The sequence below is a fragment of the Gymnoscopelus braueri genome, assembly GCF_963280865.1.
Source record: "Gymnoscopelus braueri genome assembly, chromosome: 2".
In the NCBI taxonomy this organism is placed as follows: Eukaryota; Metazoa; Chordata; class Actinopteri; order Myctophiformes; family Myctophidae; genus Gymnoscopelus; species Gymnoscopelus braueri.
In genome coordinates, this window is record NC_137604.1 from 24,488,762 (window position 1) to 24,511,431 (window position 22,670).

The 22,670-nt window shown below is 41.4% G+C and overlaps 1 protein-coding gene across 4 annotated transcripts; it reads left to right on the forward strand.

Moving 5' to 3' along the window:
- Positions 1-7,100: 7,100 nt before the first annotated feature.
- septin3 (septin 3) lies at positions 7,101-19,494 on the forward strand. 4 transcript variants are annotated; one of them, XM_080448233.1, is made up of 10 exons: positions 7,101-7,848; positions 10,374-10,736; positions 10,913-11,041; positions 12,862-12,943; positions 13,533-13,670; positions 14,211-14,328; positions 14,862-14,957; positions 15,637-15,733; positions 16,016-16,067; positions 16,428-19,494. In XM_080448233.1, the coding sequence occupies exons 1-10, from the start codon at positions 7,200-7,202 to the stop codon at positions 16,555-16,557; spliced, it is 1,854 nt and encodes a 617-aa protein (XP_080304359.1). In that variant the 5' UTR covers positions 7,101-7,199; the 3' UTR covers positions 16,558-19,494. The 4 variants fall into 4 exon arrangements, with proteins under 4 accessions (XP_080304359.1, XP_080304360.1, XP_080304361.1 ...); XM_080448234.1 differs by lacking the exon at positions 7,101-7,848 and adding an exon at positions 8,232-8,344; XM_080448235.1 differs by lacking the exon at positions 7,101-7,848 and adding an exon at positions 8,858-8,990.
- Positions 19,495-22,670: the final 3,176 nt, after the last annotated feature.

Genomic DNA, 22,670 nt, shown 5'->3' on the forward strand with positions numbered 1-22,670 from the left:
TCATCGCCAGGGACCTACATGGGGGGGGTGGGGGCGGGGGAAAACAAGCAACAACAATGGAAGTCAATGAACAGACAGTAGACTGACTCGTACAGTAAATATGAGGTTGCATTGTCTTATGCATGCCACCAACATTGTTCTTGTGATTGTCTACTGAGAAGAGATAAAATAATTTTGTTCTTTCAAATTGATATAGATTTTTGTTTATATCTGACAGCGCCTTGTGGGCCAGTGTGATAGGAGAAGGGTTAAGTTCATGTCAACATCCTGTCAGACTAGAGACTGACATGTGAGCTGTAGCTGTCGATACTCGATAGACCACTTGTGTGCCAACTGTCTGTTTTGTTAATTGACAGGTGCTATAAAGGGATGTGGCTGAACCCAGTAACCCAGGAGTGTGTGTGTGTGGCGTTCTCATTCACCTAAAAGAAAGGGTTACTTGGACAAATGGGTTGTTTCAGGGCAGAGGTCTGGTCATTCTGTTGTTGGATATGAGTCACTTTCAAGTTGAGATGGAATAACTAATACCCATTCACTATTAAAGGTGATAATGTGTAAGTGGCCCACTCTCTTGAAAAAGTATAAAAAGGAGAACATATCAAGAAACATCACAGAATTGTATTTTTAATGGGGATGGGGTTATCCATCGATTGGATCTTAGCTCTTGTGAGCTTGTAGGCTGGCTATTTTTGCCAAATGTTCGCTCTTGAATTGGGATGCGAGGGTTCAAGTGGTTAAGTCTTCAGTCTAGTCTGTGGAATGGCCAGACAGGCCCTCACAGAGTATGTAAGGTTGTATTCAAGTTCACATGGCGTTAAAAGCCCAGGAAAAAGGTACTGCCCTGAATACACTTTAAAAGTTACAGAAAAGTTAAGTGAAGAGAACATTGTGGTAATGTGTTCCACTTAGAAGTCTGCAAAGTAAATGCAAGCACTCATCAAAAAGAGTCCTTTACTGGGTGCATGGCTCAAAACATGTTCTACAAGATCACCAGCACTCACTTCAAAATCTTTTATTACAAGGCACGGGCAGCAATTATACACAGCCTTCCTCAGCATTCACTCTGGCTATTGCATTTTTAAACGATTAAATGTTCAGTTACAGTAGTTGAGACAAGATGATGTAAAAGCATGTATGGTGGTTTCCAGATTGTTCAGAAATATATATATAATTCTGGAAAGTTGAAGACTGGATAACAGACCTAACATGTTTGTCCAAGCTAAGTTTGTTATCAAAGATAACACCAAGATCGTGAAGGGAGAGCTTGAGAGGCAAAACGTACACAGAAACAGACAACAAGGCTCACAAATGTGAACGTTTTTTGTTATAGAAATGCTGGATTACATTCAGGTGCTTTTATTCATTTAAAGGTTTAATGACATTCACTTTTACACCACATTCAAAGTCTTTGTCCTGGTCCTTCAAAAGTGTACAAAAAGTTTTAAGTGAAAATTCCATTCCAGTGATCAATGGCAGGTGTTTTTCTCCCACATTTCTAAAGCCTTTTCAACTGCAATGAAAAAAGAAATCTTTGCCTGCGGGTGTCGCTGGTGAGGGATTTTGCCTGTCAATCATCGCCTCTGCTCCGCCCCCCCCAAAGGAAAGGATAGGGGAGGGGAGGGGCGAGGAGGAGAGTGGGCGGGATTATTCGACAGTGACCTCACTGTCGAAGGGCCAAGCTCAGATTACTTTTCAGCCTGATTATTCAGAAAACCCCAGACCACAGAAAATCCACTGAATGTTCTAAGTTCAGGTTTTTTGGGTGTAATTGAGGTCATAAAACCCCAAATAAAACATTGAAAATAAAAAAAGTGAAAATGAATGTCATGATACCTTTAATGCTCGTTGACCAATAGCTAAAATAGCATTCACTGAAAAAGATTGCGTCCTCATGCAACTTGCAAGCCACCCAATCATTTTTGTTTTAATTCTGCATGCAGTCCTTGTCTTGGAAACTTGTCCTTGTCTTGTGAGATAAAATATCTTATTTTACTGATGGGAGTTACTCCATAAAATGTTGCAGCTGTATGGCAAGTTGATATGAGAGGTACTTCTCACAAAAACATGGCCCCCTCTCTCAATGTCATAAACTGTGTGATGGCCTCCGTGTTAAATGGGGTGGAATTGATTTTACGCAGCAAGGCAGCAAGCATCCAGAGACATCTGAAGGGCTTGCCCTCCCTAGCCCCCCAAAAAGATAATAGTTATATAAGTTTCCCTCCCTCTCTCCCATCAGCAGGGATGTTTCCATAGCAACCCCCACCCCCTCCTTTGAACGTCAGAACCGAGAGCTGGATGATGAACCCGCATGCAGCTTGAGTCTCTTACTGCCTCTGGGAGAGCACCTGTGATTTTACCATCTCGTGTGCAACAGTCAGCGGCATCAGGACAGCGGTAGAACCTGGACTTGGTCTAATTATTGATTTAAGCCCCTGCTGCTCCTTATTACGTAAGATTAACCACATCTAGAGACCAACTGAACGACTATACCGACTACAGGTATGTATTACATATGTATATAAATTGTTGTACGTATATAGCCTACGTGTGTGTGTGTGTGTGTGTGTGTGTGTGTGTGTGTGTGTGTGTGTGTATATATATATATATATATATATATATACACACACACACACACATTATTTGCTATTTGTAGCATGACTAATCTGCTAATATGCATATTGTAAAATTACCAATGATCCATTTCAGTCGGACAAATATAGAAAGTAGGCTAAGTTATATTCTCTTCTTGCTGCTTGTTTAATGTGTGATTAATCTTAATCTAAAATCCTCTTCACATGGAATCAATTGGCACAACGACTAAATTGGGGAGAAAAAGGGGTAAAAAAAGAGAAAAATAATCCTCTTCACATTGTTTTGAGTAAAGGTTCAATAAAGTCATTGCCATATGAATATATATTGTTGAGATAATGTGACATTGTGATACAGCAGTATAAGTCTCATCTGACTTCGTAGTGAGTGTGAAGAAGACTTTTAAATGGCCTTGAACAAATAATAAGTTAACTCCATTCAAAATCTCAGCCACCCTCCAACATACTCATCCTTTAACCCTTTCTTCTTTTTCTCCCCTTCCCTTCCCTCTCTCCTTCCTTTTTTGATTCTTGACCCCCCCCCCCCATCTCTTTTCCAACCTTCTAACTACACTGCTTTCCTTTTTTAGACGACAGCATGTCTTGGTTGTTCTTGGATTGGTTCGTCCCCCTCTATTTGCTGGTGTCCGTTTTGGTGCTGACAGGATTTGGAGCTTGCCTCTACTTCCTAGAGCCTGGGCACCAGGACACCCCGAAATGGAGCAACAAGGCGGTTCGGCACCATCCACTGGTGGCCAGTGTGAACTGCACAGATGACGATAGCAATGCCCTCATATGACCACTAGGATGAGGAGTGCATAAAAGGCCATCTGGTTGGCTCTGTTGCCAGGACACCTGTGGGACAGAAGCCAGCACCTGGAGAGAGAGGAGAAAGAAAGACTGTTTTGATGTGACTGATTTTGACTGACTGGAGTTCTGCCCTTCCATCATAACTTTTCTTTGACTTGCCTCCTTGGTGTTTATGATAGAGATTAATGAAGTGACGGGGGGGCACCATTTCTCAATTTCTAGTTCGGGGCCCACCAGTGGTACAAATGGATCCTTACAGGTCTGTTATTCTACATACAAATGAAAAAAAAGTCAATGTATTATTTTTTTTCTTATTTTTTTTTCTTATATATATTTTATATGCTTTTTTCCATTTTAAAATATAACATTACATATAGCCTACATGACCACATACAGAACATTGTTAATTTAACTCTGAGAATGTACAAATGAACCCTAAGGGTACAATACATTCACAGAGTTACAGACCTGTAAGGGTCCATTTCAACCCCCTGATGGTCCCTGAACGCGATGTTGAGAACCATTGTTTTAAGGAATTTGAATGAAATCACCGGCTAGATGGAGGGAAATGTACAGTACGCAAAAGAACATGTAAGGTGCACGGTCACGGAGGAGATGTCATGCATTAGAAATATGTAGTAATTTTGTTATATGCACAAACATTTGATGTAAATGTCATGCCATCTTGCACATGTGCCAATTTTTACAGATGTTTTGTAACTTGACAATCACTTCGCTGTGGTGTTTACGTGTATAGTGTGTGAGTGAGTACAATGAAATTACAACTGCAATGGTAGCTCATTGGTGGGGGTGGGGGGCGGGGCAACCTCATACTGGCAACGGCAAGAGAGCATCTGCTGTCAAGTATGTGGATTGTTGGATTTGTGCCAAGTAATTCATTTCTTCAGGGTGCCAAGAGGCTTACTCTAGATGGATCAAGATTTAAGACATGTTGTAAACCTTAAAATGTATTAAAATATACTGTGTATTATTTATTTTTTGTTTTTTTTCAGTTTTTTGTTCTTGTTACTGTTTTTACTGGATAGTTGTGAAAAAATTGTATATGCATCATACTCTTAATGACCAATCCATTTTCATATTCATACAAATACTGTATATAAAAAAATTAAGTTAGCTGTTTTCTGAATTGCTTTCTGCACCTTATTTCAGGCCAACAGTCATAACTGAAGCTTAATAATTCACCATCCAATATTAAATACAACCAAATATTTCACATAGAAGCATTAGAAATTATCTGCATAACATTTAGCTATCCTTAAACCCTATAGTATCTTAACCGGGGTTCCCCCAGGGGTCTGTACAAATCTCCTCACCAAAAATAGCAGATTCACAAGCTCACGACACGTTTTGAGCTTGTGCATCTGCAATTTTCACAAAATATGTTTGCTTATTATGCCATGGCAAGAAGAATAGGGACACTAGGGTTCATGTGATTAATGTTTACAGACAGAGATTCCCATGAAGATAAGATAACAAAAGATGCGAGTGGGTGAGTGAAACAGTGCTACCATAGTGCACAGGAATGGAGAGAATGTAGCTTCTGTACCCACTAGCTCCAACTGTTCCCGTCCCTGTGCCTTGCTCTTTGTCCTTCTCTTGCTCAGTTTACCAGTGGTCCAGTCTAGAGAAAGCAGGGAATCACAGGTCAGTACTCGTTTTCATAATTTGGATAGTTTTTTGTTTGTTTGTTTGTTTATTTTGTTTTATCACTTTCAACCTGCCGTCCCTATTTTGGGCATGTAATAAATTTAAAAAGTTTTCAAACATTTTCAAACGTTTTCTAAAATAGAGAAAATAGCATATCCACAAGCTCACAACGCATCGAGCTTGTAGATTGACTTTTTTCAGTATTTCGAAATGGAACTTTCATTTAAGTAATCTTTTAAAAACAAATCTGTAATCCATTAGAATGAATTATGCATTAAAGTAATGTGCCAGGTTGTGGACACGTGAAGAAAAAAGAAAGGTTATATAGGTGATATTCTGACATTGGCAACTAACAATTTGATTTCCCTTCATGTTTTCTCTCCCTCAATGTAATCACCAGCCATTGTCTTCCGCTGTCTTTCTTCCTTACTAAAACACAATGAGTGTTTCTGACCATCTTACACCTCTGAGCCCTCAAGTATCTGTATCCTCACCACAACCCAAGAAACATTTAACCGTCCCTTTGACACCTCCCAACTCCCTCTCTTCTCCTGTCATCAAAAAGAAAGTCATTCAAATACCATCCTTTGATTGTCAAGGACTTGTTTTTGAGAAAAACTATTCAAAGCAGTTAGCTGCTGGGAGGTAAGTTCAACAATGTCTCTTTTTGTGTTGAGTGTGTGCGTATGAGAGAGAGAGAGAGAGAGAAAGAGAGAGAGAGAGAGAGAGAGAGAGAGAGAGAGAGAGAGAGAGAGAGAGAGAGAGAGAGAGCGAACAGTAGTGTGTTCCTGAAAAACAATAATTATTAATTGCATAGGCTAATAGAATATATTGCTAAATTTTCTTCATTTCCCTTTTAGCTCCAGATCTTTTGCTCCAATTTGTCCTTCTAAACCTACTGCATGTGTTTCAATCAAGACACCAAGCCAGGCATCTATAAGTGAACGTTACCAGCTTTCACAGATAAACGATGGAGAGAAAGCAGCAACTATCCCCCGGACCAAACCTAAAACATACCCCGTCTCTCCAGCTCTCTCCACAAAGCCCAACAACTCCTTTATTCCTATTGCCCCAAAGCCAAATTCTTCTCCCACTCTCCCCACTCAGAAACTAAAGCCAAGCAATTATCTAAATCTGCCTGTCTCACAGTCAAATGTCTCATCCTCATTGTTACAGCATAAGACAAGTATATCGCCAACTCGCCTCACACCAAGATTAAGTCCATCTCCAACAGCCATGTCCCAGATGATGCCTTTTGACAGCCAGGGAGCCAAACAGAGCTCTCCAATAGCCCAAGAAAGAAGGGCTAAATCAATTCCCATCTCTAATTCCAAGACTCAGCCCGAGTCTGGTATACCGAGGTTCTCCAAGGAATCAAAGTGTGAAGTTCTTGATCAAAATGTTTTATTGGACTTTACTCGTTCTGAATTGAGAAGATCTTCCAAGGATATACTGAATAGAGAGATGTATCAGACATCCAGTCTGTTACAAGACAAGCTTAGTTTAAGGAAAACAAAACCTTTACCAATGCCTCCTCTTGGAAAAGGAGAAATTGGCACAATGTCTAAAGCTAAGTCAAATATCAAAGAGCGACAAGGAAGTGGAATTCTGTCCGATGGAGTGACAGGTAGACAAAGTAATTGTGTGTCTGGTGGGATTACAGTCACAAATGCTGAGAGAGAATCCCAGTCAGCGAGTGGTGAACTGGCTGCTCAGTCAAACCGTAGATCCTCAAAAACAACTGCAGACTATATTCCTAAGTATTACACTCAGCCCCAGCCCGCAAGTGTAACCTACCACCAGTCTTGTACTGACACTGTTCTGCCAAACAGAAGTACAAATCTATCCATAAACCCTAAGGCATCCTCTTCCACAGGACCTCTTTTGAGCCAGTCAAATCTTCCACCCTCTAAAGAAGCCAGGAGAAGGCATTATGACTTATACACTGAAAGAAGTAGGGCATCAACATTCTCAAAGAGTGATCACCAGAAGCCATGCCAGCTGGAAGAGTTTGCAAATACTGTGTCAGCAGAATCCTCTTACCAACACTTTCAACAGACTTGCACATCAAGAAACACTACGGCCATCCAGAAACCTAGATTCTGGTCTAGAGCTCAGTGTCAAAATTCACAGATGGACCCACAGATTGGAGTCAGCCATTCAGACTGCATTTCATTGGATAACGGCAGCCAGTCAAAAAACAATGATCAGAAACCTGAAGCACCTCTGTATGGGTTACCCAGATTGAATAAAACAGGCCTTGTGGTACATCAAATACAGGAGGCTTCACAAACTCCCTCTTTTGAGTCACAGACTTCTGCTCCTGACACATCAGTACATGGAAAAGTTTCAAAACTTTGCAGTGTACCAAAGAAACACCTGTTTGATTACGAGCAATCTGTGCAAAACATAAACCTCAAAGGTGTGAATCCCAGTGACCTGGAACTGAATCAAACAGCTATGTCTGCACCACCTGACCACAAGGGATCCACAAAGCCACGAGAATATTCCTTAGAAAAATGCACTGTAAGCTGGCCACCATCCATGGTGGGGCACAACTCGTTCAACACAACAGGAGCTGGCAATGGTTCAAAGGGGGTCTTTGAATTGCCGTTCCAACCAAAGGGCATGGACTGCCAGAAACCAAATGAGGTGACAACAGTTACCTTTCCATCACAGACACCACATCACCCTTTGCCAGGCAGGGTATATATCGCAGAGGACCCAGAGGATCCATATTATGTCACCATGTATCACCCTGGATCAGTATATGTGTCAATGGGTGAGTACAAGAATAGCTGCAAAAATTAATCACTTAAGCTCTATTTTACTTTGTTGTATGATGGTGTCATGCAGCAAAGATAGACACTCTACAAGCTCACAACATGCCGCAATGGGACACATTGTGAGCTTGTAGATCTGCTACCCTATTTCACAGTGATCACTAACACTTCAAACATAGGCTGCATGTTGGGGGTCATTTCTTCTTCTTTTTGACTCGTTTACTCTGCAGGGAAAGTAATATGAGTGAAAGAGAGGTACTCAGAGAGGGGGCCTCGTCACAGAGGAGGGTTTTGAGATGTAGCTCCATATCAGCAGAGTAACAGACATGCTGAAAAGAGATAAAACAACATGCGTTGGTACAGTCTGTCTGTAAAAGTGACTTGTACGGGTAAACGACGAAACAACGGCGCTCTGCAGAGAAAAACAAATACAAAGAAAACATGTACAGAAGAAAGCGAGAGAAGAATACAAGAGAAACTACAAGGAGCTAACATGTGAGTGCTGTATCACCAACCAGTGTTGCTTCACCTTTTTAACTAGGCCTATATAAATTAAGAGTTATTTGTGCTTATACTATTTTAATAATAATAATATAATACTGTACATATTAAATCATTAGTTCTTAAATCATCATGATAGTTGTAGAATAAATTGTAGATTAAATTAAAGAAATAGAGAAATGGGACATACAGCCTACATTTTAGACTACTGACACTGGACAGATATTTTTGTGAATTAGCTACACGTTTAGTTTAGTAAATTTGATGGCAAACCATGATTTAAATCGCAAACGTTTCCTAAAATAGTCATGCGCTAATATAGAAGCCAAGTTGCCACCCATAGTTAAAAAATAAGATGCCACCATGTCCCTTTGAGCAAGTCATAATTGAGCATGCGCGCTGCATCCCCCCGCTCCCTCTCCTCTTGTTGCCTTGGTAACGGAAAGGGGGGGGGTTCATCTGGAGCAGTGAGGGAGAGAGTGAAGAAGAGGTACCAGAGAGACATCACATGACCCGTGTCTACATCTTATTACCTCACCGTGCTGGACATCCGTCGCTATCATCTGAAAGGTGCATTATAGATTGATCAGCCCTGAAACAACGCGTTTCTGCTCCGAACGATTGATAGTTCAATTCATTGGTAAGTCGACTCGTGCTGTTTCACATCCTCCCTGCAGTCTGTCTGTCTGTACGGGCGGCCGCGTAGCGCGCTAGCCCGCTACCGCTAGCTAACGATGGCTAGTTTATAACGGCATGGATGGATGGAGAGAGACAATGGGGGTCGCTTAATAGGTTCTGCCGTTCTGAGGTCTAATTAACTAGTCCTGGTGTATTTCAAGATGACGCATGGATGTTGAACATAGACGGTTTTCTTTCTGTCTCACATGCTGTAGTCATTATGGCGACCTAGACAGGAGTGTATGAGGCTTATTTTAACTTGACACCCTTTGGGAAACAAGCTTCTCATCAGTGACAATGGCCACAGGATCGCCAGCTATTATCCAATCAAGGGCGATGAGTGGTCTGCTGGGATTCGGCCAGAGAAATGAGAGAATGGTTGAGAATTTGGATGTTTAGGCTATTACAATAGATGTTTACTTAATATGGTGATTTATGCTCTTTGGATGAAAGCATATTTGTGAGTGAGTGAGTGAGTGAGTGAGTGAGTGAGTGAGTGAGTGAGTGAGTGAGTGAGTGAGTGAGTGTGTGTGTGTGTGTGTGTGTGTGTGTGTGTGTGTGTGTGTCTGTCTGTCTGTCTGTCTGTCTGTCTGTCTGTCTGTCTGTCTGTCTGTCTGTCTGTCTGTCTGTCTGTCTGTCTGTCTGTCTGTCTGTCTGTCTGTCTGTCTGTCTGCCTGTCTGTCTGTCTGTCTGTCTGTCTGTCTGTCTGTCTGTCTGTCTGTCTGTCTGTCTGAGTGAGTGAGTGAGTGAGTGAGTGAGTGAGTGAGTGAGTGCCTGTGTGCATGCACATGCTGTTAGAACAGATAGAGCAAGGCTGTATGGCCACTTACTGTCATTGAATCAAGCTGATGCATTGACTGCCACAGTGCCCTGTAAGATCTGTGATCTGTAATGATGATTTGACCCATGTGTAATTGTGTATACATTAACCTACAGCATGCCTATCATGATGCAGCCTTATGGATGCTATGTTACCATCTTCTAAACCTTTAGCTGTATCCTAATTCTTGAATGTAGAACAATAGCAGAAAATAAAATGCCTCACACTGGAAAAAGACCCACATGAACCCTAGCATCCCTATTCTGCTATAATAGTTCAGCGAAAATAGGCAAGCTTGTAGATCTGCTCATTTCAGCAAAGAGATCATCTGGTGTCGAGGGAAAAAGGAAGGGACCAAGTATAGAGCCCTGGGTGACCACTGACCACGGTCAACAAAGTATCAAGTTGATCTTGTTAGATATGATGATACATTGTCATACTGTAGTTAGTCTTCAGCAACCAAGCAACGCAGATTTGTTTGGGAGTTCTGTCAAGTAATTATTTTTCCTTTCCTCCCCTATATAGACATGTCAGATATTGTACCCCCTGAGGTAAAACCCAAACCAGCCGTCCCTGCCAAGCCCCCCCATGTGGGGGCTCCTTCTCCATCAAGCCCCTTTCCACCCCAGGGGCCAGGGATCGGGGGTGCGGCCCCTGCCCCTCCTCCCAGTGCCATTCCAGTTCTGATCGGGGGTCATGGTGGCCATGGTGGGACTCATGGCACAGTCCAAAGTGGGGTTCATACTGCAGCGCTCAGCCAGGGGGGCTCTAACAACACTAGTAGCGGTGGATCCACACTGCTGGGATATATTGGTATAGACACCATCATCGAGCAGATGAGAAAGAAGACCGTGAAGACTGGATTTGACTTCAATATCATGGTTGTGGGTAAGTCCCAAGTGATCTACTTGATGTGTGAATTAGGTTAACAAGGAACAATATTGTTCTCTCTCTCTCTCTCTCTCTCTCTCTCTCTCTCTCTCTCTCTCTCTCTCTCTCTCTCTCACTTGCTCTTCTCTCCTCTATGTACCATCATTCCCTTTCTAACACTCTCTCCCTCGCAGGTAATAGTGGACTGGGTAAGTCGACTTTGGTGAACACACTGTTCAAGTCCCAGATCAGCAGGAGGAGTGGTGGGTGGGCTCGCGACGAGAAGATCCCTAAGACTGTGGAGATCAAATCAGTGGCCCACTGTGAGTATACACAGGAAAATCCTGAGTGTCCATTTAACTCATGGATCCATTTGATTCCATTTGTACACTCTCTGGGTTACAAATGGATAAATTAATACGAGAGATTCTCTTTCAAACACTCTCTCTTTCTCTCTCACTCACCCACACACAAGGGATGTTGTAACGACATTGGAAAGAACAACTGTCTTAGCATATTAACCTTCCCCAGAGTGATAATTATGTTTTAAAGGCCACGACTCTTGTCTTTAAAATCTCCCTATAGGATTCCAGTCGAAGGCAGAATTAATAAATCAATACTGACATGACTCTCATTTTGACCTTTCTGCATTGCTTTAATTTAAACTGGATATATTCCTTTTATTCATGCTATATATAATATGTAGGCTATATAAGTAGTGTAAAACCCATGTATTGAGTACAGTCTTAGTTTCCAGTGGTTCTGTGATCATTTACATGACACAGCAAATCCTTCAGTTGAGAGCAGTGATTGTTTGGGGCGGCCATAGCTGAGTGGGTAGAGGCTGTCTGGGGATCAGAAGGTCGCAAGTTCGACCCTCCACCCGCCCTGGCCGCCCAGTCTATGTGTTAAAGTCTTCCTGAGCAAGACGGCCCTGTATTAATAGCACCCACTGCTCCTGTGGGTAAATGCAGAGGACAAATTCCAGATATTTCCAAAGGCAGTTACATTTCAAGCACACAGTGTCAATGTACTTTATAATGTTGCTTGTCAAAAGCCAGTCATATTCTGGCTGTTGTGTGTACTGTGTAGTATATTTGTTCTCCTACTATAAGGGTGGCAGTGGCTCAGGCGGTAGTGCGGCCCCATTTGAAACGTTCCTGGTTAGACCCCTGCTCCCCCTGGCATCATGTTGAAGTGTTTTTCAACAAGATATTGTACGAAACTCCCCAACTGCTCCCCAGGCACTGCCCACTGCTCCAAATAATTAGGATGGTTAAATGCAGAGGACACATGGTACTGTATGTACTGTAATGACCTCTGGGAATTTATTGTGCCTCTGTGAGCCTTTTGGACATGGAGATGTGCGTTGTACAATGTTCTGGTCATTAACCTATGTGTAATGCGATGAGAGGACAAGGTGGAGGTGCAACACCTGCCCAAATAAGATGTTTGAATTAATTGTTTCACGATTACTTTTGATTGTGCAGCAACTACAAGATAGTGAGTAATATTCCGCTCTTTCAGTTACCGTACACTAGAGTTGTTATCCCCCATTGGGTACCGGCCCAATCGGGAACGATCAAGTTGGGAACAATGAAAATAGGGAATGCATGCCCCACCCTGTTATGCAATACCTGTTATACTCGTTGTATATATTTTCAGGCTGTATCGTAGTAATGCTTACTGCTCAGTGGTTCAATCTCTGTTTGTTTATGCTCAACTTGCTGTGCCTTGAGAAGGCTATGGATGGGGGTGTGGGCGAGGCAGCGAGGCCTCTGATGTCACATCAGCTGAGTTTGTTTGGTTATAGATGGTAAAGAAAGAGTAGCCTCTGACACCTGCTGTCTTTAAATTTTATACTGAGATAAAGAAAAGAACTTGACGGTTGACGCATATCTTAACTGTGTAGTGGGGGTTGCATATATAGGGCCCATTCTGAAGTTAACACGGCCCTGCTGGTGAGTAGAGATTCCTCAGCAAGCTAAAAGCAGTTAACATGAATTTTGTGGCAGTGGCCACTGGTTGCATGTACATCAGTTGAACAGATCCATAATATATAGATATATGGTATTGCTACACACGGCAACCAAAAGCAACATTTTGGGTTGTGATTTGATCAATTCCTCTGGCTTTGTTTCAGTCATTGAAGAGGGTGGTGTGAAGATGAAGCTGACAGTAATTGATACTCCAGGCTTTGGGGACCTGATCAACAATGACAACTGGTGGGCTATGTGATACATTGCATGTGTAGTGAAATCCATATAAATGTCATCAATCTTATCTTGTCAAGAGCTATACCTCCCTTGTCTTGCAAAACTTGAAAAATATAACTTAAAATTATTACAAATCAATCCTACCGTTTTAAACACCCAGGATTCATTTTGTAAAAAAAAAAAGAACGTTTTTCATTTAGAAAATTTGCCAAAATAGGGACACTAGGGTTAATGTATTTATAATACTTGTTGACAATTGTTAAATCGTGATATTATTAAACATGAATTCGAAATGTATTAGACAGTCTACATTTCCCAAGAGGAAATGCATGTAAAATTGATAACCATAGGGGGAATATCAAAAGCAGAGGCATGGATTTACCCCATCCCCCGTAGCAAATCAAACCCTGCTCTAGTCTAACCTATACCGGTTTTACTTTATTTTATTTTATTTATTTATTTATTTATTTATTTATTTATTTATTTATTTATTTATTTATTTATTTATTTATTTATTTATTTATTTATTTATTTATTTATTTATTTATTTATTTATTTATTTATTTATTTATTTATTTATGTATGTATACTCCCACAGCTGGGAGCCCATCGCCAAATACATCAATGAGCAGTACGAGAAGTTCCTTAAGGAGGAGGTCAACATAACAAGAAAGAAGCGCATCCCTGATACCAGAGTGCACTGCTGTCTCTATTTCATCTCACCGACTGGACACTCGTGAGTTAAACTGTCTTGTCATAGGAGATTAGTAAAGTAATCAATCACACTGAGGATTCTTAAGTGCCTGATCAGAAGAGCGCTTGTTTTTAGCAACCCATTGTAAATGGCATTCAAACGAATCCAGCATAATCTGCCATTTACAAAAACATTGATGCACACACGTACGCGCACACACAGTCTCATTAATTCACATCCAGAAAACCGATTGGAATTTGAAACAGATTGTCAGCATCACTGAGCCATGGTGTGCCAATGTGTGTTTCAAGACAGAATAAAGACTGCTTTGAACAGCTCCATTCTGGCTCAAGACAACTGTGAAATTGCATTTGAACAGATTAACGGATACAGACTTTTGTGCTTTCCAGCTTAGGTACCCAATATATTTTTGTAGGGACCATTGTAATCAGCAGAATATTTTGTCCGCTGGCATGTCACCATCCCCAAAGACTTAAAGTGGGACATTATCTTGATTGTACTTTCACTGTTTTATGCTCTTTCTTTTTCCTCTCTCTCTGTTTCCCGCTCATGCTCTTCCAGTCTTCGGCAGCTAGACATTGAGTTCATGAAACGTTTGAGTCACTCAGTCAACATCATCCCCATCATCGCCAAGGCTGACACAATGACCATTGATGAGAGGCAGGATTTCAAACAGAGGGTTAGAGCTTTTCTGTTTAAATTCATCAAAGTCACTAGGGCTGTCCACGACTAAAGGAATTATTAGTCGATTAATAGTCTAGAATTTGTTGACTAATCCATTTGTTGATTTAATCAGCAAATCTGTGATATTATGTTGGCTGCATACAATCGTACAGAAACCAATATTTTCAGGTCGGTGAGGTTGAGAAATGAACATTCTAATGTTGATTTCAATAGCTACTGACAATTATTTATTGAAGTTATAGACTGGTAGAATTATAGGGTTATATCTAGAGTTTACAATTGATGTGCATGGGAAAAACAACAATATGAAAACAACTAATCAACAAACAAAGTCTTGGTCAACTAAGGCCAAACTATGAGGGGACAGCCCTAAAAGTAACTGCAAACACCTCTAGATTATATGCACTAATTATGGAGAAAAAAATCAAAGACAAGACTCGTCAAAGTTGCAAAGTAGTAAAAATGCTCACCTAAAAACATTATATGATATATTTTCTATATTCTCACTTTCTTTGTGTTGCCTTATAGGTAAGGAAGGAGCTGGAAATGGGTGGTATTGAATATTATCCACAGAAAGAGTTTGACGAAGACATGGAAGATAAGAGTGAAAATGACAAGATCAGGGTAAGGGATTGTATTTTCTCCATGAATTGCCTTACAGTCTTAAATGATACAGTATGATATTCGTAATGCTATTCACCTAACATGAACACAATCATTACTCATATATTAACCACTTTCAGTCTGGCATCCAAATTTTAGTCATGTCATCAGGCAAACAATTTCTACAATGATAAAAAAAAAATCAATATTTATCAACTGTTTGTTATACATCTTTCATGGGTGTCTGTGACCCCCCTAAACATGTTTTAACATTAATGTGTTGTGAGGTTGTAGATTGGCTATTTTCACTATTTCTGCAAGACACCGTTGTAAGATTAAGTATAAAATAGGGCTTAAGAGGTTAAAGAATTCTGCACTATGCACACATATGATCTTTGCACATCTGATGCAATTTTTCATTGGTCAATCAGTTTTTTACACGTCCAAGAAAATGCAGGAATGAAACTGGGTTTGATTTAAACAAATGATGCACCACCTCAGATTTTTGACATTTTAATTGTTCTATAATGTTTTTCCCTGTGCGAATAAAATTGACTCTATGTGCAAGGGGCACAATGGTTATTTACTGTAATGCAATATGCGTATGCTTTGCAGTACAATGTGTTCCCCATGTACGTTGCACCCCATAAATATTGTACTGTTTTCCATGGTATATCAAACCTTGCTTAAATGTTCATAGGAGGCGATGCCCTTTGCTGTGGTGGGCAGTGACAAAGAGTATCAAGTGAACAGCAAACGAGTTCTGGGCAGGAAGACAGCATGGGGAGTTGTAGAAGGTAGGTTCCTGGCTTCTGTTAGTAGTGACGGTCCTCTCTCTTCACCACAGACATTTTTGGATTGTCTGTTAAAGGGTGTAAAATATGTAGGCCTTTTGGGCCCTATCTTGCTCACAACGTGTCGATGTAGATCAGCTATATTTGAACGTTTTATTTTCTTCTTCAAAATAGTAAAAAATGCCCCAAAAAATTATATAGGGTAAGGCGGCGTGCAAGATAGGGCCCCTATCTAGTGTCTTGGCCAGTTTCTTGCCCTGATTTGTTTATGTTTTATCTTTGCAGTTGAGAACCCCAACCATTGTGAATTTTCTCAACTGAGAGATTTCATGATCAGGTAAAACAATAGTTTAGGTCATATAAGTGATATTTTTCCTCAACAGCATTTTCAGGTTGGGTTACACATTTCATCCAATCAGGAGAGAGAACTCATATAGGATACAGGATAGATGGGTGAAATTGGAAGTGATGAGAACAAAAAATAGCAGGCAAAATTGGAACTGGAACACTAAAATTGAAGCTGATAAATGATGACTGTGGAGTTCTCTCGTCTGGTTGGATAAAATTGGTGCCCTTACCTGAAAATGTATTTTCTGTTTACTAAAGAGCTGGAGCAATTTAATTGTATCCCACAATATGGTAACAATAAAGCTGTATTATCACAATAACTGTGACATTCTCTCCATCCCTCTTTCAGGTCTCACCTCCAGGACTTGAAGGAGGTCACCCACAACATTCATTATGAAACATATCGTGCCAAGAGACTCAACGCGAATGGAGGTCTGCACCCCATATCCTCCAATGATACCATAGAAAGCAACCTGTAATTCGTCATGGGGGGGGGGGAGAGAAAGAGAGAGATCAAGAACCAAAACAGTGCAATGAGGCTAATAGATGATTCTGTATTTTGATGACATGGCATCACTGCATGCTTGGATAATAGTTGTAGCTGTGTATATCATTGCAATGTTTTTAACTAATTTAATTTAAGTCCTAACCGTTACCATCTCATTTCCCAACTGCCATCCTCAAGTCCATCCCCACATTTGCATCTTAAACCCTTTACTCAGATTTTGCACTTGTAAGTCACTCTGGATAAGAGTGTCTGCTAAATGCCTAAATTGTCAATTCCAGCATTCCAGCAGTTTTTAAAGTTCTGCACAAGAGTATTGAGATGAGAGGGCAATCCCATCCGGAGCATGCCACATCATGCTTAAAGTCCTCTACACACCAAGGTGTCATCGGGCCATCGTGGAGCGCCTGTGGCCAATAATCAGTTGTAGTTTATGCAGTGTGTCTTGCACTGTTCATTGTAGTCAGGCATTAGCAGGGTCCGATCACCCAACCAAGTATGTTGAATCTGTGGCAGGGATTGCCAGGAAGGGACAGACATTTGGTGTAGAGGAAAAAAAGGAGCGGACCAAGTATAGAACCCTGAGGGACCCGGTCAACTTAACGGATTTAAGTGGTTACTGTAAATACCTGACATCACCCGATTTGAGCACCTGACATAGTAGCAGAGTTAGTCGGGACAAGACAGCTTGGTGTGTAGAGGCCTTAAGAAATTAGTTTGTTAGTTATTTTTTCTTCATGAAAAATATTTCATAAGATCATTAAATCCATTTTAGTATTTGTAACACACCTGGTGTCTCAACTCAGAAAAACAGGGATTCATTCGGACAACTGAAAGCTTCATTGCTGCAGTGTTCCAGGAACCCTGAGGGTCCCTGGGACCCACTTTGAGAACCACTGTGTAGGTTACTGCAGTATCCCCTCAAACGCAGCTACCCGTCAAAAAAAAAAGGCACTGAGGCATGCTTTATGTCTTGTTTTATATCTCATATAAAACAAATTCCCTTATTAATATTTCTCTCTATTTAATTTCAATTGAATATGCATAATGTGAAGATCGGTATCAGAGTTTGACAAAACATTGTGTTAATCAGTAACATGAAAAGTAGGTCTGTCAGTTGTGTTTACAGGATGTGTAAAGTAAAATCCTCAGCGTTAATGTATCCATATGTAACACTGAGAGAGTCCAAATTGAACCAAATGGACCCTTAAGTTAAATTAACACTGAGGATTTTACTGCGCACACATGCTACAGAGATTCCATGGAGATGTTTGTCCTAAATGCCACAAATATATTTCCTCATGAACGCAAGTGCTTGCAGCAGTATTATACATAGTTCATCAGACCGTGAGGCATGGAAAAGGAATCTTGTGGAATCAAAGTATATTGTTATGCTAATCCCCTTTGGCTGACTACACATTAACTGACCTCAATAGAACGTCTCTAAAACGGATAGGCTGTAACAGTGTATTTTTTACTTCATGGCCAGCTGTGCATGACAGCAAACTATAACCTGTTATTTGCTCATATACAAAGTTAATTTGACAAATTAAAAGCATTAGCTGCTACTTAGGGAATAACAAAGAGGTTAAGTGTAATCCCCCCACCAACTTGAACCACGTGTAATTATTCTTTAGAGACTAAGATTATCTAATACAGTGGTTCCCAGCCTTTGGATCATGGCCCACTTAAAAATCTAGAAAGTGGTTGCTGCCGCCCATCTGACCCAAACAAATAGCATGTCATTTTTTAGATAATTATTTAAAACGTTATATTATCATTCAAATCTTAGTGTTTTGCCAATTATTTGAGAGCCCACTTGCAATACCCTCACGGCCCACCAGTGGGCCCCAGCCCACAGATTGGGAATCACTGATCGGATACATTTTCTTGTCATTCAATGCACCTGCCAGTCATCGAAACGATGTTTTCTGACCTCAAACCCATATGAATCATGAATGGTTGTGGTTTAGTCAGAATGAACACCGCTATTACTTAGAATGAAAAATTGCTGAGTTTAACTGAAAACACATATTGTTTTTCGTGTCCTGTGCCATCCAGATAATCTGTGAACATTTGACAGGTGTGACTCTGAACTGTTTGGGGACCAGTATTTTGTGCCAATGTAAAATCGAGACCAACTTTCGTCTCACCACCACTTGGGGGCAGCACTGTGCCATATACTAGAGTGTATCGATACAAGAAGGTTTACAATAAGTCGAAGGACTTCATGCAGATCAAAAATAACAGAGCAGTCATTCCAAAATGAACCAGTTTTCACTTGCTCATGTTTACCAAGGTTTCTTGAAGAAATCATGCACAATGATTTAAAATATTTTTTTCCCCTCAATATTTATCAACTGTTTGTTATAAATCTTTCATGGGTGTCCGTGACCCCCCAAAACATGTTTTAACATTAACATTTTGGGGGTAAATAAGTGTAGTTGTAGTGTGGTTTTAGTGCAGTCGTTTATTTTTTTCAATGAGCAATTAAAACAAGATTACAGAAACTCATTGTTTCTAATCAATGTTTCTTAGTGTGCATGCTACTAGCCACATGGTACCTGTTTGCTCCAGACAGCCAATCAATTCAGGTATAAATACGCTATTTAATCAACTCATCCAACTATTTCTGAATGTGTGATATGATTGTGAACAGCATATGAATAAAGTAACTCCTGCTACCAAACTCATAAAGCCACTGTTCACATAGGTATTGCTCATCTCTTTCAGACACTATCAGTAGTACTTCACAATGTGAAATTTCTTTTTATTTAATACCCAGCTTTCTCAAAGTTGTCGTGATACATTGGGATGTGAATTCAGTGTTATATTGTTTATACATGTATTATTTATTGTAATTTATTCTTTATTTAATAAAGGAAGTTTTCCATGCTTTTCTTGAAGAGTACTTTTCGTCTCATGTTTTATGTTGTCACCAAATTTCTTAGACATTCTGACCCGAACCCCTCCTCTGCATTGTGACTATACTGTCTCCCAGCTCTATATGTTTAATGCATTTCAAGAAAACGGGCTGTAGATGTTCAAAGGTAGATTTTTCACAATAACCATTCCACATAAATGTGCTTTTTGACAACTTCTCTAAACACTCCTTACAAATTTCCCCGAAGTATGATTATCTGATTGCCTCAAGACCTTATGATTTCCTCCCCAATAGGCAACATATAAAATTGCTTATGCCCAATTCCATTGAATTTTGAGTGGTTTGTTTATTCCACTCAAAATGACTGCCATAGTAGGTGATACGAAACGTTTGGGTAAGACTATGCAGTACATGTGTAGTGCCCCAGACAGACAAGAACCGGCCACAACAACTCTGCCAATCTGCCAATAGCTCTGTTGGCACGGTGGGTTTTGCGTCGGATTACTGAGTGAGAGACTGGGGTTGGATTCCCGCTCTGTGCACATCACTACATCTGGCGTAGTCGGCAGTACATGGAGGAGGTTCTTGCGAGAGTTACATGAAGGTCGTTGTGTGCGTCATGGGCAGCGTGAGGCGTGAAGTGTGAAGTGATTTGTGAGAGCGCGCTCCCAAAAAACGAGGGGGTAGATGTACTGTAGAGCCCCAGACAAGACCCGGCCAACAACTCTGCCAATCGTGCTTTGGAAATAACGTGCATGCATGCACACACACACACACACACACACACACACACACACACACACACACACACACACACACACACACACACACACACACACACACACACACACACACACACAGGGCTAGCCCCTTCGCTGCCACACCGTAAAAACATCATTAAAAAAAACATGAATGTCAGGTTGTATCCTCCTGTTCCATACAACCTTTGTAGACGTCCATATAGTAGGAGAGAGCAAGATGACTGAACTTATCTATGCTCTCTGAAGCTGAGAGGAGGATGATCCTTGATGTGGCAGTGAGTGAGCCCTACTGGTCTCTGATATGGTGCATAAAGTTGCAGCGAATAGACAGAGGAAGAAGGCAGAGGCATTAGCAATGTGCATCCCCAAGAGGGAGCCCTCCACAGCCTCACTGATCCTTTGCCCAAACAGCAGCGGCTCCAGATGAGGCCAGAAGAGGCCAGTGCAGCGCCCCTCTCCACAGGCCTAAGTCCAGGTGTGACCAGAAGCCCTACAGGGGGCCCTAGGCTTCCCTGCAGCCTGCCCAAGAGAAGAAGAGACAGCCATTATTATGTTCACAATGATTGTGCTACCGTAGCTGCTGCCCCAAATCACCCCCCCCCCCCCCTAAATTAAAAAAGAAAAGTGAACCCGTCACAGCCAGCCATGTCACCAGGGCGTGGGCAAAACAACAACAGAACAAAGAAAAGAAAAAAAGCCAAAGACCAATAATAATAACCCCATGAATATGAACCTGCGGTGTCGAGACAGGCCTATATACCGTCCCAGTGCGGGCAGTTGGCACATGCACAGAGCGTTTGGCCTGTGCACGCTCTACCTTGCAAGGACTGAATTTGAGGAGGTGTTCGTTTCGTGGGCAAAACCACACTGTGGCAAGCCCAAACGAACCGACGTGTTTCTCATTGGATTGTGGAAGTCATTGCCCTGGCACACACCAGCAGGGGCCATGAGTCAACAACAAATTCCCACCTCATGCTCTTCTATCAAAAATGATGGATCCAGGGGTGCTGTCATTTTAACTGAGCTAGAATCAAGTTCTGGCCCTGTCTCCAGCTTTGCCCCCCCTCTGGTCTTCTCTGATTTTGGAACTTTTTCCACCTGAGTGCCCAGCTGCGCACTGGTTCGGCTTAATGACTCTGCTTTATAAGTGCTTGTGTTTTGCTGTGTTCCTTGCGATGTTATAGCTTTGTGTCACGACATGGGTGCATTTTGACTCTGTGTATCTCCTCCCCGTGTCATGCCTGCTTGCTTTATTTCCCTCTTGTTTGAGGTGTTCTTTGTTCCTGGTTAACTCCAAGTAAAGTACCGTAAAGTACCATATCTGCTCCCCTGTGTCTGCATTCCTGCGATTGGGTCTCTCCCTGTGTTTTTCCTTGTCACTTCGTGACAGAATCTAGCCATACTGTAGGTTTACAATCACGTCGGACACTCAATAATCACATGACTCCCATAGGAAATTAATTGAAATGGTTGCGTCCCTCCGCCTCCCCCCGCCTCCCCCCGCGATTTTGACACGTTGTCGCGTGTGAGTGTGAGTGGCCCCCTAAGGCGCATGAGAATGAATTTGCGTGCGATTGGCCGCTCACACATGGGCATGCGACAACGGGTTGAAATCCGTTGTCGCACGCCCATGTGTGAGTGGCCCCTAATGTGACCCTTTTTGGTTTCTGTCAGGTTGTGTTCCCACATTATTGTTGACTGACACGGATCAGTGATGCCCATAATTCACACACACCCCTTTTTCCCCTAACCTCGCGTCACCAGGCTTTCCACCTTGGAGGAAAGCCTGGTATTCATTCTAAACTGAGCCGTGTGATCCGGTTTAGAAAGAATGATTTTTAAAAATCGTGTTCCGGTGGTGGGTTCCGGTTGGCGTCGCATAGTTTTTGTTCCCCACTTAATGTGAATCAATTAGTTTAGTCTTGCTAGTCGTGCTACGAGTTAGAATAAAAGATGGACATACCAAATTATTATACCAAAAGAACCAAAACGATTATACCAAACTAAACACATTTTAAACCAGGGGAATCATTTTGGAGGTGCACAGCGCTGGGGGTTCCCGTTGTGGGTTCCGACTGCCTGATTTCCACTCCAGACCGGATCAGAAAACCAAAAATGGTATTGATCCCAGCCTTCCAGGTTACTTTTCCCCAGTAAGCTCCCTAGGAAACTTGTGGATAAAGCCTGGTGCTCATTCATTCATGCACTGGCTTGTCTGAGCAAGTTTGGCAACGGATTGTTGTTTTTGGTTAACAACCGTTTGTTTCAAATGCCAAGAGGATCAAATGCCAAGAGGCTGTTTGTAGACGTTAAGGGCAAAACTTACCTTACCTCTAACCTAACTTTTCTTTCGCTTGCATTTATCTTTTGTTGTTATTTTTATGTGAAGTATTTTGGGCTGCATTTCATTTCACGAAAGGTGCTATACAAGTTTATTGTTAT

Coding starts and splice junctions, on each gene's coding strand:
- septin3 (XM_080448233.1), top strand. CDS start 7,200: ATGGACCCACAGATTGGAGTCAGCCATTCAGACTGCATTTCATTGGAT. Junction 14,329..14,861: donor GGCAGGATTTCAAACAGAGG/GTTAGAGCTTTT, acceptor GTTGCCTTATAG/GTAAGGAAGGAGCTGGAAAT. Junction 16,068..16,427: donor CTGAGAGATTTCATGATCAG/GTAAAACAATAG, acceptor TCCCTCTTTCAG/GTCTCACCTCCAGGACTTGA.